The 19556-nt window shown below is 43.7% G+C and overlaps 1 protein-coding gene across 1 annotated transcript in view; it reads right to left on the bottom strand.

The window, feature by feature from the left end:
* Positions 1-5296: 5296 nt before the first annotated feature.
* Positions 5297-19556, bottom strand: part of LOC126184030 (uncharacterized) — a 38620-nt gene continuing 24360 nt past the window's right edge. The window contains exons 3-4 of the mRNA XM_049926388.1: positions 16576-16717; positions 5297-5548 (exon numbers count right to left, since the gene is read on the bottom strand). Of these exons, the coding sequence (XP_049782345.1) occupies positions 5297-5548; positions 16576-16717 (394 nt within the window). The remainder of the gene's footprint in view (positions 5549-16575; positions 16718-19556) is intronic.

Below are 19556 nucleotides of genomic sequence, written 5' to 3' on the forward strand. Positions count from 1 at the left end.
TGTATCATGAAACTATGTGCAAGAGAGGACAATGATTATAATAATAAAGTTACACTCTCAGACATCTTTCCTCTGAGCAGGTGCTGAGACTAGTCGATTCTATTGGTTCAAATATCTCCACGTGCGATAATTTGTCCCATGTTTCTGGAGGCAACTATCATACCGCTTTTATATGTAATGTGACTACTTTGTGTGTGGGATTCTACGGCGTTGCATTATTATCAACACATGTAAAGCAGCACACTTTAGTGTGTACGGCTGTTTTAGAGTGACGTACATGAACCACATGAAATTTGGAACGATGTTAGTACTACTGCCCAGTTGGAAGCTGAAACTTTCTTCCTCGTCTAGTCTAAGCCATCGTACATAGTATCGCAAAGGCTACATGAATACTGGAGCCAATCATTTTTTCCTCTTTCTCTTTTATCTGCCTTCAGTATATCAACACATTTGAATTTCATTTAACAGTGGGCAAGTCAACTCCAGCCCAGCTTATGTCACCCCGAACAAGCACTGACTTACCACTACTCCATAGCTGATACCCTGTGTATTTGGCGTGCTGCTATTTATGAGCTCTGAGTAATTTTATTTTTATACACATTTGTGTGTCGTTTTTACTTTATTTATATTTTGTCCACTGTACTTTTAAAATAATTCTGTAAGCCATACGCTAGATAAATTTCTTTAACAGCTAAGAAATTAGCTCTTACTAACAGTAAGAATATTCTTTTCATTCTTATACACTGGTGTGGTAAAATGAGGGTCGTGCTTTATATCTGCACATGAACGTAATAGGTTTTCTCAAACCGAGATGTCTACTATCTAATCAAAGTTTCTTTTAATCAAACAGATTCCAAATGTCAAAATAGGGCACCCATACATTTGAAGTATGTATCCTCGTGAAGATAATTTTAGTGGTGAAACTAGTCTTATGTTACTTTTATTTACGCAACAGTTCGTTATCCAATATGGCAGGGCAGGTCGAAGAAGCAGAGAGCTATTTCGCGAGTTTAAAGCCCTGTTTTTTAAGCTCTCGCGAGGAGAATTGCGAGCTGCAGTACACACTGTGTAAATGACGATGTCAGACTGTCCCGAAAGTGCCATCCATTTCTGATTATCCTATGATCGTCTAGGAAAACATTTCTTGCGATACTAAAGAATGTCCCACCACTGACAAATTTTTAGATAAGTATTAAATGCTCAAAAATAGAAAACAGCAAATGAACATAAAATAACGAAAAAGGCTATAGCCTATATGGTCCTACACAGCCAGAGCGAACCTGAGTGGCAAAATGACACTTATCTGAGTATCAAAATCCTGGACCTTCCACAGGTAGCGTTGTCACAGCAAACATCTGGAGTCTACCTCATCTACGCACGTCACAACTAAAATGTCTGAATTGCATGTGAATGTGGGTTGCACTAGTCAACGCTTTATTTTGGATGCTCCTTTCCGAATGAAATTCCATCAAACAGAAGTTTGATTTTCTAACTATGCTGGTTTTAGCTCTTTCTTCACTAACCTTTATGCAGGTACTTTACAGCCCATAAATGACTGGAATGGTCTCCCTTTAGGATACCATATTTGAAAGCCCGAAGTACTATGAGGTAAATAACACGTTGGCTGCCGCACCGAAGATCACAAATAAGATTCGGACACTGAAGGAAACTACAGCGCAGCGCCACGAAATGGCCACACGTTTACACGGCACTGCTGATTAAACCGATCTGTCACCATGAAGACATTCCCATTCCCCCCCTCCCCCTCCCCCCCCCCAAAAAAACAGAAAAATGGAGGCAAAGCATGGATTTGCTGTGAATTGTCCTCTCGAGATACCAAGTCAACTGTTCAGATCTCACAGCTATTTAGCATGCAGTGATTGATGTTTCACAGCCATGTCACCCAGGAACACCGTATTAAGCCGCCAGGCTCTGCTGTGACCACCATACATCAGCCTACGTGTTAAACACCTGTTTAACGATGTAAAACCAATCTCCACATAACACAGATTCTTACTCTATTCTTCCCTTTTTTAAACTTCTGGCTTTGTATAACTACCAGGTGATTCAACTGCTGTTACGACCTTCCACCGGCGACTGAAATCCCAAACAGTAAACCAAGGTCAGCGTGTTTAACCTAGCTTTGTCCCGTTCGATTACGAGATCAACATAGTTGTGTGTTTCAGGTTTAGTAGGTGGCTAGATGCCCTTCCTGACTTCACTTCTTTCCCAACTCCACTCTCCCCACCTAGACGGAATTCTTATACCCCATCTGTACGTCTAGAGTAAAGCATGGATTCAAGTGAGAGTTTCCATAAATATTTGGGCGTTGTGTATCTGAGGCGGGATGTGAGAACCAGCCCAGTATTATGTAATTTTTGTATGAGGAACCTCCTAAAAGATTACGTCCTGCTTAGTCGGTACACCTACCTTCGTTAATCCGCCAGGGTCAATCTATCCGTGACTGGCGTGCCTCTCAGAAACCAGGAAGTGGTGCCTTCACGCGTTCGGCTATCTGGTGCGGGTCGTATCATCTATAGGCTGTTCAAGTAATTAACATTTATTGCAGCAATTAAAATAAGCAACAGCATAGGTATTCAAGACAGTCGGAAAGTTGCTGAGTATTTTCCCAATTTCGAACTTTTTCAATAGAATGGTTAAATTGTTTACAAGGTTATTTTCAAGTACACAGGTTTTAGAAGATGACTTCGCGGAAAAAGTCCAGCATCTCTCAAAGTTTTTCCATTCGCGTTACTGGTACTTCATACGGGCACCGTTTGTGATGCAGCAAACATCACTAGGATAGTAGAGTTAATTTATAGCATTCCTGATTCTCCTTGGCAGATTATAGCTTTGAAAATTTGTTCCTTGGTTTGCCTATTTGCAGATGCGAAGTAATTCGATACAATACAGAGTGGATTATTTTTGCGTGTCCTGGCACGCCTGGTCCTAATGGTGTGCTCTGCAGCTACGCCACGGTGTTTAAAACGAATCTGAAGACATGCTCTCTCCCCTCATGTGTGGCTTTCTGTTCGTCAGTTTTCACGCAGTCATTCTGAAACCCCTGATGTAATTGTGAAAACCCTGTATAATTATATAAACATTGCTGTAAGTGGAGTGGTATAAAATATTCTAGTTTCCTGTCTTGGAAAGATATCTTACTCAGACCTTTTTTAAGGTAAGAAATTTTGGCGACCACACATCTGACTAGGACATTCTATGTGCCTAATTACGGGAATGTGTCACTGTGTCCAATAAACTGGTGGGGGCGTGCGTTGTGCACCGGTACAGGGCTTCGCTACCTTCATTTCATCCTTATTACAAACGCTACATAGCAGTTCACAAGCAATTTTCAGTCATCCCTAAGTTACAACACCTGAAATTTTAATAGAACCGAGTGTAACGACAAAGCAGTACTAGGGTCTTTCCCCAAAACCTGTTCTGTTCCAGAACGGCACTCCAATGGTTGCGTTATTTCAGGTCTTGTTACCTCCACGTTGAAAACAGTCCAGCCATCTGGCAAGCTTGCCAAGTGAAATGCCTCTAGGATTACTGGACTTGCTTGTCAGCAACATGAAGGTATTCTGAGTGGTACGTTTCCTCTTATTTTAAATCACTGCAGTATGGTAACATCTTACATCTCTGCTGGCTCACTTTTTATTCTAAAGTATACTTGTGTTATGCTACGTATTAATGTTTAACTTCGGATTCCATAAAATTTTAATTTGTTGAAGCATTTTTACAATTTGGGAATATCTGGCTGAACTGACTTGGTTGCTGCAACGCGAGTTGCAAAAACTAGGGCTAATCTTTTTCCATTTGCATCCTAATGCGAGTTCACTTGCGATGAGGCCATAGTGATTGTAGAAGCAGTCCACCCGTTTCCTAAGTGTTAACGTTAGACACCAGAGCTCGCGGGTGTGATGTGTGGCCAAAGCAAACTGTCTTCATGTTTCGCGCAATGACGTTTTTTGCACACTTTACAGTTTTAACTATGTGGAAAAAATGTTTTCGTTGTGCATCTACGAATGTCAAAGAACAAAAATACTTATTGCTTCTGACCAGTATACAAATAGCTGAAGTCTAGAGAAGTATAGTCGCCAGATGGATTAAAAAAAAGTCCAGAGGATGTAACAGCTGCATTTTAAGTGACGGACGTTCTAGAACTTCGCTGCCGCAATGTAGCAGCTGAAGACCTGGCGGATCATTCCTAGCTCAGCCAATCTAATCTGTCATCAACCTTCCCTTTGGAAAGACTCAAAATGGTACAAATTATTTTTGTTAAATACTTTTCCTTTCAATAAAGGAAGTTCCCTAGTAACCGACGTATATTTGGTGTTAGAGTCTTTCTTTTCAATTGCTTCCGTGGTTTTGCTTGCCATAGTGTGTATTTTGTCTTTGTGGATGAGCGTCAACGCTTGTGTCCAGTAATGTTGCCAGGAATTTACGTCTTTAACCCTTTATGAGAATTGCAAATATTACCCCTGGGGAATACATGGAATCACTATGATGAATTCTCCATTAGGATGAATTTCGCCACCCATACATCGGTGAAGACTTTCCACACAAACACCACGTTTGTCATTCCCTAAGAGTACACACCGACATATAGTTAGGCTGGAAAAACAATTACTTGAAGGGTTAAATTGTGAGATAGTGGTGGAGGCCACAACTAAGTTTCTGGATCCTACCGATCAGAAGGTAGTGTGTTTCTCCTTGCTGTGATGTCAACATACACCAGCTTTACGGTGACAGGAACTTACATTTACTCTACAATGTAATTCCAACATTCCTGAAGTCTTTAGTTCACTTTCAGCTGTTTTTGCAACTGGTACAATTTGTCTTATTTTATTGAAGTATTAATAGGATTACCTCATTTTTGAGAGTACTTTTAGTATTGATACTAGTTTTTCCAGCTGTTTAGTGCTTAGATAATTTCATTATACTTTCGAGTTGAATATTTAGGCACATTCACGGTCAAAATTCACTACTAAACCTTGTTAGAACGGGTTTAGCTACAAACACTTAACAGACCTATCAGCGAATACCTTTTATTTCAGTAAAATTTCTTATTACAATCAATACAGTAGTCAATACAGTCGTTCTAGCAGGATTAGTACAGAATTGTTATCCTGCTTTGTCTCATGCATTATAAAATCTTTTCTTCATGCCCATAAAATTCTGGCGAGACACCTGGATGTCACGAGAAGTTGTAATCTTGTCAGGGTGGTAAAATGTTAAAAAGGCATTCGCATTCATTTATTGTTTTTTCTTCAGATCCCGAAGGATAGTTGAGCTAAATTCGAGCACTGGGCTCTCTGCATACACAGGATGTGGGCACCAACAGCCTAGTGGAGATGCGGCCACTGGGCAGCTGGCGCGTGTCGACGACGCTGTGCGGGAATTCCGGGAGGGTGGCCCAGCGCGGCATCGTCACCGAGACCGCGGTGTTCATGGGCAGGCACTTCTCCGGCGGCTCGCACGTCTCGTCTCGCTCGTTGCACTTTACGTACAAGATGAAGTAAGGGTCGAAGTCTGAGCCAAGCACCTGTCAACAGGAAAGTCACATACGAGTTAACAAGGAGTGGTCTGGTGGGTAATTCTGAACGTCAGCAGTTCTTCCTTCCTGCTAAGGAATTTGGGGGAGGGGAGGAGGGGGCAGAAGATATTGGTCTTCTACAGCTATGGAGCCCCTTGTTATTTCTTCTGTTCGGTACCGGGCACTCCTAAAGCCGTCGGCACACGGACCGTGCAACCGAACGTAGAGCGTGCCGAGTTTCTGGCGTCATAGTGTGGAATAGCACGTTCGGGAGTCTTTCCGAACTTGCAGGGCAATGCAATTTTGTCATATGATGACATGGAGACCGGGGCTGCTGTTTGAAGACAAATGTTGGTGTTAGGACAGCAACCATCCACAAATTTACTTTCCGTTCCTTTATTCAAAGGCTACCGTTACCGGTTTCAAATCTTTGTGATTCATCCTCACACAGTTTACATGCTTTCTTTATGACGTTTTTTACAGATTAATTGTCCTAAAATATAAATACATAATTATAAACACGCCACACACAGATGACTGCGCTACATATTTTCGTTGCGCGTGACTTACGTGAAAAGTCGATTTCGAGTGTTTGTTTTCATAAAATTCGTCCAGCAGATGTAAATGCATTCCCACTGCATTCTTATTGTTGCACACGTAAATTGTTCTTGCTGAACACTTAAGATTTGTCACCGAGATGATTTCTACCACGCACCACATGTTTTGATACATACAAAGAGCTTACAAACATGAGTGTCACATGTTTGGAAAGGATCATATATTCTTTTACACAACTGTAATGCCTTTTACGCTAGTACAGAGACATTGAATTTTTTTAGTTGATATTGCTAAAATAATTATAAAGTTTGTAACTGTATAGGTAAAATAGCATATTTAATTATTGCAGAGCAATATCTGGCATGTCAGATATTCTGAGCGTGCGTCTGAGCGTTGACCAATGAGATGGCACAACGCCACCTACGTCACACGCACGCCGTCTCCCTTCAGTAGAGTTGTGAGGCGCCATATTGGCGTTCATTTCAAGCCTGTATGTATATATGCCGTTTCTGAGCACCAGCAAATTGAGAATCACCCGTTGTTAGTTGTGTGATTCGTTCCAATAAAATGAGAAAAATCATATTCGTGGCCAAAGAATTACTGTAACTTGCGTATATGAGAGTAGGCTATTTGAAGGCAGGGACACACTTAAGGTCCACCCAAAACGCATTGTCCTTGGTGCAATGTTTTAATTAAATTTCAGTTAGTAACAATTATCTACGAGTAACGTTTTTAGCAAAGGGTAAGAAAATATGGTGAAGTACAAGCAGCGTGTTGATGGTGTAGTGTAATGAGTAGCATCACTATCTAATGAGTTTTTGTTGGGACGGTGGTTCGCGTCTGAACGCTTCCAAATTTTTTCCCCAACATTCGCGTTTTTATTAGGTTCTGATCCCTTATTAGTTTAATATAAGTATATGCTATAATATTTGATGTTATGTAAACATAAGTTCACCATTTTTTGAGGGGTGTATTTGTTCGATTGGCTTAATCTACAGGACAGCTTGCGCTACTTGTATGAAGATATTTTGCTCCTCTTTCTTTTACGCTTCGTAATTCACATGTTGCAAAGATTCTGCTACTAGGTACGAACAGTGATCAAGTAAGACTGACCTTGGAGTTTTACTAAAATGTGAGAGTTATGAAAATGTTTATCTTATGCGGAGAAGTATTCCAAATTTGTAGCGCACTGTTTGTAATGGAACTTTTATAAGCCTGTGTCCTTATTGATTGGACATGGTACTTTCCTTTTCGTGGACGATGGAGGAAATGTGCGTTTTAATGGAGCTAACGTGGGAAATTTACTGAACATCCCTCGACTGCGCCCGCATCTCGTGGTCGTGCGGTAGCGTTCTCGCTTCCCACGCCCGGGTTCCCGGGTTCGATTCCCGGCGGGGTCAGGGATTTTCTCTGCCTCGTGATGGCTGGGTGTTGTGTGCTGTCCTTAGGTTAGTTAGGTTTAAGTCGTTCTAAGTTCTAGGGGACTTATGACCGCAGCAGTTGAGTCCCATAGTGCTCAGAGCCATTTGAACCCTCGACTGCCGCTGGAGTGCGTTGCGATCTAATACCGTATGCACAAGGCGCATCGTTCCTGAGCGTTCAGCAGCACGTTGAACTTGGCACGCTCAACGTTAACGTTCGACAGCACGGACCGTGTGCCGACGGCTTAAGCGTCAAATTTCCACTATTAAAGTACTGGTAGTAGTTTGCTCGCGATTTTGTGGTTATCAGTGCCGGCTATCTCGAGATATAGGCTCAATTCCCGCCCGGGTCTGATTTTCCACTCGAGACGACGATGTAACATCACCACCTCAAGTGCAAGCGACATGAAATAGATACTTGCACCAAGCAGCCGAACACTGGAAGGGGACTCTGCTAAACACGCCATATGCAAGTTCTACGTTTATAATGTCCGTACGACATTAACATTATTTCGTAGCTTTCAGGTTTGAAGTATAAAAGGGAGTCTAATGGAAACCAGATACGCGAGGCAAGTAACAAAAAGGAATTATTCAGGTCTGGTAGAACAGCAGTAAGGCATTTGGCTGGAAACTAAGAGGTCTCGGGATGTAATTCCAGTTGGACCTATTTTCTGTTTGCGTTGTTACCTAATCTTCACCTCACAACCGCGACGAGTCTCTAGAAGCGACACTTTGTTCAGATTCCACGTTAAAGTAGGTCCCCTTTCCTTGCTTTAATAACCGGGGTGGGTTAGGGATATGCAATTCGCGTAAGTGGCGACTTATGATGGTCACCAGGCCACTGAGCCACAGGGAATAAAATAGTTTGGGGTAACTTAATGTTTTTATTCCACTGAGACAAGACTACGACAGCTCTGCAGCATAGTCTAAATAACCTTGGTAACATGTTAGCGGGCGTTATCCTGCCATTGGCGTGCGTTTCGATTAGACGCAGAAGTTTCGCTGGGAAGCCCTCAAGAAAGACATTCACGGCCGTCGACTTTATTCGGACGAAGAGGGGCACGCCTGGGTACAATCATTGTTGCGCAGACAACCGTAAACATTTTTTGAATTAAGGCATTTACCGTTTTGTCTCAGTGGAATGATTTTACAATCATGGCGAATGCTTTTGGAAGAAACTTTCTATTTGTCTGACCCTTGTACTATTAGATTTCTTAACTACAGAGACACTACAACTAATATGTTGGTTGTCCCGGTGGTTAATTTGCTTGTGTGTTCCAGTATTTCAGTCTCTCAGCACCCACGAGCACATGCCCACAACTGCGCAATATGCTACTACTTTTTCAATGAACTGTGGATGAAGCCCGACCAACAGGCATTTCATTTCATGCCTTGATCAAAAATGTTAGTGCATTGAGAATGGCTAGTTTCTAGCTGAAATCTAGATCTCTCAATAGAATTTAATAAAGACGACTGATAGCTGAAATCTATTATTTACACGTCAACAGCCTTCTGAATGGAAGGTAACCTGAGCTTCTGACGTGTCGGGATAGGCAAACGTCTTTTATATATATATAAAAAAAAGACTTGTTGAGTCACTCATCCACGTTGGAAACTTGGAGATGTGAGGGGAACAGCCAAGTTGGTCTGGCAACGAAATGGAGCCCAGGACAATTCAAATTTAAGTGCGCGAGCGCGTGTCCGTAGGGTATATAACCAGGTGAATGGAAGGCAGTTTCAACAAGGAACTTTTTGCTTGCTTCTAAGAGATTGAAGATTTTCTTCACAATGTGAAGAGTAAGAATCTGTTGCTCGGGAAAGCCAAATCAACTGTTTCTATGAAGCTATTAGCAAATATTACGTGAATGTTATACTGCCTTGAAGTCAATTCATAAGAATTAACATTTTAGTTTCACATGTTTAAACTAACGAGATTGGCTCCCCAAATGTGTTGCTTTACGCGTAAAGGAATACTAATATGCTTCGGAATACACTGCTGGGTTTCAGTGTTTGTACGTCGAGTTATTATTCAAGGCTCCATCGTAATTTTATGATACTTAGATCTTCACTTACCCTTCTAGTCGAACTTCGTGGTACGCTGCACCTGTATCATTAAGTTCGGGTGCAACAGGTAAACTTACTGTAGCATTACAGTGATTAGTGAAACTGTACCACCTCATGTTCAACATGTAACAAAACGTTAAACTTTCTGGCAGCCAAACTGCATGCTGGAACGAGAAAAATTATCGACTGAGCTACGCAAGCACGATTCACGACCTGTCAAAGCTTTAATTCCGCCAGTACCACCTCTCCTACCTTCCATACTTCAGAGACGTTCTGCTGCTGAACTTTCGAGACTGGCACTCGTTTAAGAAAGACTGCTGGGACGTGGCTTTGCCACAGCCTGAGGGCTAAGCCATGTCTCCACAATCCTTTCTCCCAGGAGTGCTAGTCTTTGAAGTTTCGTAGGAGAGCTTCTGTGAAGTTTAGAAGGTAGAAGACGAGGTGATGGCGGAAGTAAAGCTGTGAGGAGGAATCATGAAGTCGTGCTTTGGTAGCTCAGTCGGTAGAACATTTTCCCGCGAGAGGCGAGAGTTCAGAGTTCGAATCTCTGTCCGGCACAGTTTTTCTCTCCCAGGAAGTTTCATATCTGCGTACGCTCCACTGCACAGTGAAAATTTAGTTCTGAAAAAACTTGTATTTTCAGTAGGTGTAAACGTGATGTAGCCTCTTATCAGCTAATCGTAACTGGCTCATTTGTTGGAGATTGGAGTGGGCTGTTAGCAGGTGTGTATCTGTGCCTTTTAAGAGTCAGGCATACTAAAACCTTAGACATTTAATTAGCTTTTATTCTAAATTTTTCGTACAAGTCTGTTCGGGGAAGTGCGATACAAGATACATATAAACTAACTTAAGACCACTGATTAAGCGCATAATACAAATTACATACCCGCATACTGTCAAGCTGTTCATCGGCAGAAACAATCCAGTGTGATACAGTCAAGGACTCAAGGTTTTAACACTGAATCCAAGATTGCCTGGTTATATTAGCAAGGAATATATGTGGGTGCCACGACGAACATGATGCTTACCAACCATGTCACTTGAAGGGTAATAGGTTAAATTGTGGTTCCGAGCAACTGACATCAGTTATTCCCTTAAGGACACTTTTTTTCCGTGCCACATTTAAGCGGGTGTTATTTTACCTAAATATGGCGTGCATAGTAGTCTGAAGTAGTGGTGCATGTGTGTGAAACTTCCATGATGCAGCACTTGCTCTTCAGACTGCCCTTACCAGATGTAAGTGGAGATGACGTTATGTACCCAATGGTACCAGAACAGTTACCACTGTTTATCCGTTGTTTCACTCTTAAGTTTCCTTTTACAATATTTTCACTTATGCCGACATTACTGTACGACATTCTTTGAACCTGGATCAAAAGTTTTTTATTTTGAAACAATTTCGTACCGCTTGCAACCGTCAGTTTTTGTTTATACCTCCGATTCCATAGCAGCATATCAAATACATTTCATTATCAAATTTGTCATACATGCCAGTTGTCTGAGGCGTTAGCGGTTTTCATAACCACACAAACCACACAAACCACACAAACCACACAAACCACACAAACCACACAAACCACACAAACCACACAAACCACACAAACCACACAAACCACACAAACCACACAAACCACACAAACCACACAAACCACACAAACCACACAAACCACACAAACCACACAAACCACACAAACCACACAAACCACACAAACCACACAAACCACACAAACCACACAAACCACACAAACCACACAAACCACACAAACCACACAAACCACACAAACCACACAAACCACACAAACCACACAAACCACACAAACCACACAAACCACACAAACCACACAAACCACACAAACCACACAAACCACACAAACCACACAAACCACACAAACCACACAAACCACACAAACCACACAAACCACACAAACCACACAAACCACACAAACCACACAAACCACACAAACCACACAAACCACACAAACCACACAAACCACACAAACCACACAAACCACACAAACCACACAAACCACACAAACCACACAAACCACACAAACCACACAAACCACACAAACCACACAAACCACACAAACCACACAAACCACACAAACCACACAAACCACACAAACCACACAAACCACACAAACCACACAAACCACACAAACCACACAAACCACACAAACCACACAAACCACACAAACCACACAAACCACACAAACCACACAAACCACACAAACCACACAAACCACACAAACCACACAAACCACACAAACCACACAAACCACACAAACCACACAAACCACACAAACCACACAAACCACACAAACCACACAAACCACACAAACCACACAAACCACACAAACCACACAAACCACACAAACCACACAAACCACACAAACCACACAAACCACACAAACCACACAAACCACACAAACCACACAAACCACACAAACCACACAAACCACACAAACCACACAAACCACACAAACCACACAAACCACACAAACCACACAAACCACACAAACCACACAAACCACACAAACCACACAAACCACACAAACCACACAAACCACACAAACCACACAAACCACACAAACCACACAAACCACACAAACCACACAAACCACACAAACCACACAAACCACACAAACCACACAAACCACACAAACCACACAAACCACACAAACCACACAAACCACACAAACCACACAAACCACACAAACCACACAAACCACACAAACCACACAAACCACACAAACCACACAAACCACACAAACCACACAAACCACACAAACCACACAAACCACACAAACCACACAAACCACACAAACCACACAAACCACACAAACCACACAAACCACACAAACCACACAAACCACACAAACCACACAAACCACACAAACCACACAAACCACACAAACCACACAAACCACACAAACCACACAAACCACACAAACCACACAAACCACACAAACCACACAAACCACACAAACCACACAAACCACACAAACCACACAAACCACACAAACCACACAAACCACACAAACCACACAAACCACACAAACCACACAAACCACACAAACCACACAAACCACACAAACCACACAAACCACACAAACCACACAAACCACACAAACCACACAAACCACACAAACCACACAAACCACACAAACCACACAAACCACACAAACCACACAAACCACACAAACCACACAAACCACACAAACCACACAAACCACACAAACCACACAAACCACACAAACCACACAAACCACACAAACCACACAAACCACACAAACCACACAAACCACACAAACCACACAAACCACACAAACCACACAAACCACACAAACCACACAAACCACACAAACCACACAAACCACACAAACCACACAAACCACACAAACCACACAAACCACACAAACCACACAAACCACACAAACCACACAAACCACACAAACCACACAAACCACACAAACCACACAAACCACACAAACCACACAAACCACACAAACCACACAAACCACACAAACCACACAAACCACACAAACCACACAAACCACACAAACCACACAAACCACACAAACCACACAAACCACACAAACCACACAAACCACACAAACCACACAAACCACACAAACCACACAAACCACACAAACCACACAAACCACACAAACCACACAAACCACACAAACCACACAAACCACACAAACCACACAAACCACACAAACCACACAAACCACACAAACCACACAAACCACACAAACCACACAAACCACACAAACCACACAAACCACACAAACCACACAAACCACACAAACCACACAAACCACACAAACCACACAAACCACACAAACCACACAAACCACACAAACCACACAAACCACACAAACCACACAAACCACACAAACCACACAAACCACACAAACCACACAAACCACACAAACCACACAAACCACACAAACCACACAAACCACACAAACCACACAAACCACACAAACCACACAAACCACACAAACCACACAAACCACACAAACCACACAAACCACACAAACCACACAAACCACACAAACCACACAAACCACACAAACCACACAAACCACACAAACCACACAAACCACACAAACCACACAAACCACACAAACCACACAAACCACACAAACCACACAAACCACACAAACCACACAAACCACACAAACCACACAAACCACACAAACCACACAAACCACACAAACCACACAAACCACACAAACCACACAAACCACACAAACCACACAAACCACACAAACCACACAAACCACACAAACCACACAAACCACACAAACCACACAAACCACACAAACCACACAAACCACACAAACCACACAAACCACACAAACCACACAAACCACACAAACCACACAAACCACACAAACCACACAAACCACACAAACCACACAAACCACACAAACCACACAAACCACACAAACCACACAAACCACACAAACCACACAAACCACACAAACCACACAAACCACACAAACCACACAAACCACACAAACCACACAAACCACACAAACCACACAAACCACACAAACCACACAAACCACACAAACCACACAAACCACACAAACCACACAAACCACACAAACCACACAAACCACACAAACCACACAAACCACACAAACCACACAAACCACACAAACCACACAAACCACACAAACCACACAAACCACACAAACCACACAAACCACACAAACCACACAAACCACACAAACCACACAAACCACACAAACCACACAAACCACACAAACCACACAAACCACACAAACCACACAAACCACACAAACCACACAAACCACACAAACCACACAAACCACACAAACCACACAAACCACACAAACCACACAAACCACACAAACCACACAAACCACACAAACCACACAAACCACACAAACCACACAAACCACACAAACCACACAAACCACACAAACCACACAAACCACACAAACCACACAAACCACACAAACCACACAAACCACACAAACCACACAAACCACACAAACCACACAAACCACACAAACCACACAAACCACACAAACCACACAAACCACACAAACCACACAAACCACACAAACCACACAAACCACACAAACCACACAAACCACACAAACCACACAAACCACACAAACCACACAAACCACACAAACCACACAAACCACACAAACCACACAAACCACACAAACCACACAAACCACACAAACCACACAAACCACACAAACCACACAAACCACACAAACCACACAAACCACACAAACCACACAAACCACACAAACCACACAAACCACACAAACCACACAAACCACACAAACCACACAAACCACACAAACCACACAAACCACACAAACCACACAAACCACACAAACCACACAAACCACACAAACCACACAAACCACACAAACCACACAAACCACACAAACCACACAAACCACACAAACCACACAAACCACACAAACCACACAAACCACACAAACCACACAAACCACACAAACCACACAAACCACACAAACCACACAAACCACACAAACCACACAAACCACACAAACCACACAAACCACACAAACCACACAAACCACACAAACCACACAAACCACACAAACCACACAAACCACACAAACCACACAAACCACACAAACCACACAAACCACACAAACCACACAAACCACACAAACCACACAAACCACACAAACCACACAAACCACACAAACCACACAAACCACACAAACCACACAAACCACACAAACCACACAAACCACACAAACCACACAAACCACACAAACCACACAAACCACACAAACCACACAAACCACACAAACCACACAAACCACACAAACCACACAAACCACACAAACCACACAAACCACACAAACCACACAAACCACACAAACCACACAAACCACACAAACCACACAAACCACACAAACCACACAAACCACACAAACCACACAAACCACACAAACCACACAAACCACACAAACCACACAAACCACACAAACCACACAAACCACACAAACCACACAAACCACACAAACCACACAAACCACACAAACCACACAAACCACACAAACCACACAAACCACACAAACCACACAAACCACACAAACCACACAAACCACACAAACCACACAAACCACACAAACCACACAAACCACACAAACCACACAAACCACACAAACCACACAAACCACACAAACCACACAAACCACACAAACCACACAAACCACACAAACCACACAAACCACACAAACCACACAAACCACACAAACCACACAAACCACACAAACCACACAAACCACACAAACCACACAAACCACACAAACCACACAAACCACACAAACCACACAAACCACACAAACCACACAAACCACACAAACCACACAAACCACACAAACCACACAAACCACACAAACCACACAAACCACACAAACCACACAAACCACACAAACCACACAAACCACACAAACCACACAAACCACACAAACCACACAAACCACACAAACCACACAAACCACACAAACCACACAAACCACACAAACCACACAAACCACACAAACCACACAAACCACACAAACCACACAAACCACACAAACCACACAAACCACACAAACCACACAAACCACACAAACCACACAAACCACACAAACCACACAAACCACACAAACCACACAAACCACACAAACCACACAAACCACACAAACCACACAAACCACACAAACCACACAAACCACACAAACCACACAAACCACACAAACCACACAAACCACACAAACCACACAAACCACACAAACCACACAAACCACACAAACCACACAAACCACACAAACACCTTACCATTCAGCTTATTTTCTGCTGACAAGATAACATTAAAGTCAATGGCAATAATAACAAAGTTACCTATGCACAGCAGATTTAAGCTTTGCCGAGAATTTTAGCTTCACTATGAGAATGGGTACATACCTGCAACACAGGTGTCTCTGAGCAGCCCAGAAGGTTTCTTGGATCAGAACCCAGTTCCAGGTGCTCTTCCTCATCCGCTGCCACACTTTTTGTCATTCGTTCTTTTAACTGCACTGCTAGCTGCGAGTGATCATCATAGAAGCTGAAAGAAAACCGCCCACAGATTTGTCCATTACCACTTATTTGAAAGAGCACAAATTCCGATGCATTAATGTCACTGTACCAGGTTTCAGATGCTTCATTCGAAGTGATAGCAATATTTTTCACTGAAATTAAGCTAGCTTAAGACTGCCAGGCGATGCTCTTACAGAGAGCGCATTATCTGAAACATCTTTTCACAGTCAACTTTCAGACAAAGTAAGTATTACTACACCAAAGAGCCCTTTGATGAGAATGTTATACATGGTAGCCCAATGTTACTCAAGATTTAACTTCATCCTAAATAAAGGATCCTGGCGATATTGTGAGTAACCGTCTGGCAGTCACTACCTCAAATTTCAGTATTCCAAACTAAGTTCAAATACCACTACACTGATACTTTAAGCGCAATTTGGTAACATCAAAGTTGTTATAGTGACCACTTCCTTGGAGAATGTGGACTGGACTTAACGAATGGAACAAAAATGACAGCACGAGAATCTGATCCCCACTCTTTCCAAATAAGAGTCACTGCTGATGTACTGCCATTTTCCCCATAATGCGTCATGACCTACAGGCATACACAGTAATCACAGTCGCCGTTATCTAAAACGTGGTAGGTTTACCATTCACGATCAATGGTTATTCGCCGTAGGAAACGGTTCGAAGACAATCTAGGTGATTTGTCACCAGTTACGGCGTTGCTAGAGGGTTATTTAAATGTTCGAACTAGTGGTTAGCTGTCGAAGGCGCTCTGTAACGTGGAGAAACTAAAAATTTAGAGGTCTCGCGTTCAAAATGAGAAAAACATTATTCCGGTATTTTGTGTACCGATGTCAGAAAAATTAGAGGAATTCGGTAAACAGATTTACTGAAAATGTTCCCATTCATCGCCAGCAAATCAAATGTGGCTAAATGGATAAGAGCCACTTTTTTACCCCCGCGTGTACCGCAGATGCATAGGTTGGTTGGTTGGTTTGGGGGATGAAAGGGACCAGACTGCTACGGTCATCGGTCCCTTTTTCCAAAAACAAAGAACATCCACAGAGAATAAAAACGAGGAACAGAATAGATCACAGACGATACAGAACAAGAGAAACGGAGACAAGGACAAGACAAAACGAACTAAAACCACACAGAGTGTGACAGTGGTTGGCCGACCATAGAAATAAAAAAGGAAAAGCCAACCACTTAGAAACACATTAAAAGATCAGTTTAAAATCATAGGCCAAAGGCCAGAAACAAAACAAAAAATAAAACAGAAACACTCAGATGAAAGAATAAAAACTCCCTGCCCTAATAAAACGTAAAACTAAGGCAGCCATAACAGGGTCATCGGATAAAACGGCAGGGAGCGTATCAGGCAGCGCAAATGTCTGCCTGACCACAGCTAAAAGGGGGCAGGCCAACAGAATGTGGGCCACCGTCAAAGCCGCCCCGCAGCGACATACAGGAGGGTCCTCCCGGCGCAGTAAATAACTGTGTGTTAGCCGGGAGTGGCCAATACGGAGCCGACAAAGGACGACTGAGTCCCTGCGGTTGGCTCGCATGGAGGACCGCCACACAGTCGTCGTCTCCTTAATGGCACGGAGTTTATTGGGTGTAATCCGATCGCGCCATTCAGCGTCCCAAAGCGCAAAAACTTTTCGGCGGAGGACCGCCCGCAAATCAGCCTCTGGGAGGCCAACATCCAGAGATGGTTTACTCGTGGCCTCTTTCGCCAGGCGGTCAACATGTTCATTGCCCAGGATACCGACATGACCGGGGGTCCACACAAAGACCACAGAGCGGCCGCAACGCGCAAGAGTATGCAGGGACTCATGGATAGCCATCACCAGACGAGAACGAGGAAAACACTGGTCGAGAGCTCGTAAACCGCTCAGGGAATCGCTACAGATAACGAAGGACTCACCTGAGCAGGAGCGGATATACTCTAGGGCTCTAAAGATGGCGACTAGCTCAGCAGTGTAAACGCTGCAGCCAGCCGCCAAGGACCGTTGTTCGGAATGGTCCCCTAGAGTTAGCGCATACCCGACACGACCAGCAACCATCGAACCGTCGGTGTAAACAATTCCAGAGCCCTGATACGTGGCCAGGATGGAATAAAAGCGGCAGCGGAAGGCCTCTGGAGGGACCGAGTCCTTCGAGCCCTGTGTCAAGTCGAGCCGAAGGCAAGGGCGAGGAACACACCACGGGGGTGTACGCAGAGGCGCCCGGAAAGGAGGTGGAACAGGGAAAAACCCAAGCCCACAGAGAAGCTCCTTGACGCGTACGGCGATCGGACAACCCGACCGGGGCCGACGGTCTGGCAGATGGACGACTGACTGCGGGAACAGGACACGATAATTTGGATGCCCGGGCAAGCTTAGAACATGGGCCGCATAAGCGGCCAGCAAACGTTGGCGCCGGAACCGCAGTGGAGGTACACCTGCCTCCACTAGTACACTGTCCACAGGGCTGGTGCGGAAAGCACCAGTGGCAAGGCGTATCCCGCTGTGGAGAATTGGGTCCAGCACCCGCAACGCAGATGGGGATGCTGAGCCATAAGCTAGGCACCCATAATCCAGGCGAGACTGGATTAACGCCTGGTAGAGCCGCAACAGGGTAGAGCGGTCGGCGCCCCAGTGGGTGTGGCTCAAGCATCTCAGAGCGTTTAGATGCCGCCAACACGTCTGTTTAAGCTGCCGGATATGAGGCAGCCAAGTCAACCGGGCATCGAAAACCACCCCCAAAAACCTGTGGGTTTCCACCACAGCAAGGAGTTCGTCGCCAAGATAAAGCCGCGGCTCAGGATGGACTGTTCGGCGCCGGCAGAAATGCATAACGCGGGTCTTGGCTGCCGA

This window comes from Schistocerca cancellata, chromosome 4 (genome assembly GCF_023864275.1).
Source record: "Schistocerca cancellata isolate TAMUIC-IGC-003103 chromosome 4, iqSchCanc2.1, whole genome shotgun sequence".
Lineage (NCBI taxonomy): Eukaryota > Metazoa > Arthropoda > Insecta > Orthoptera > Acrididae > Schistocerca > Schistocerca cancellata.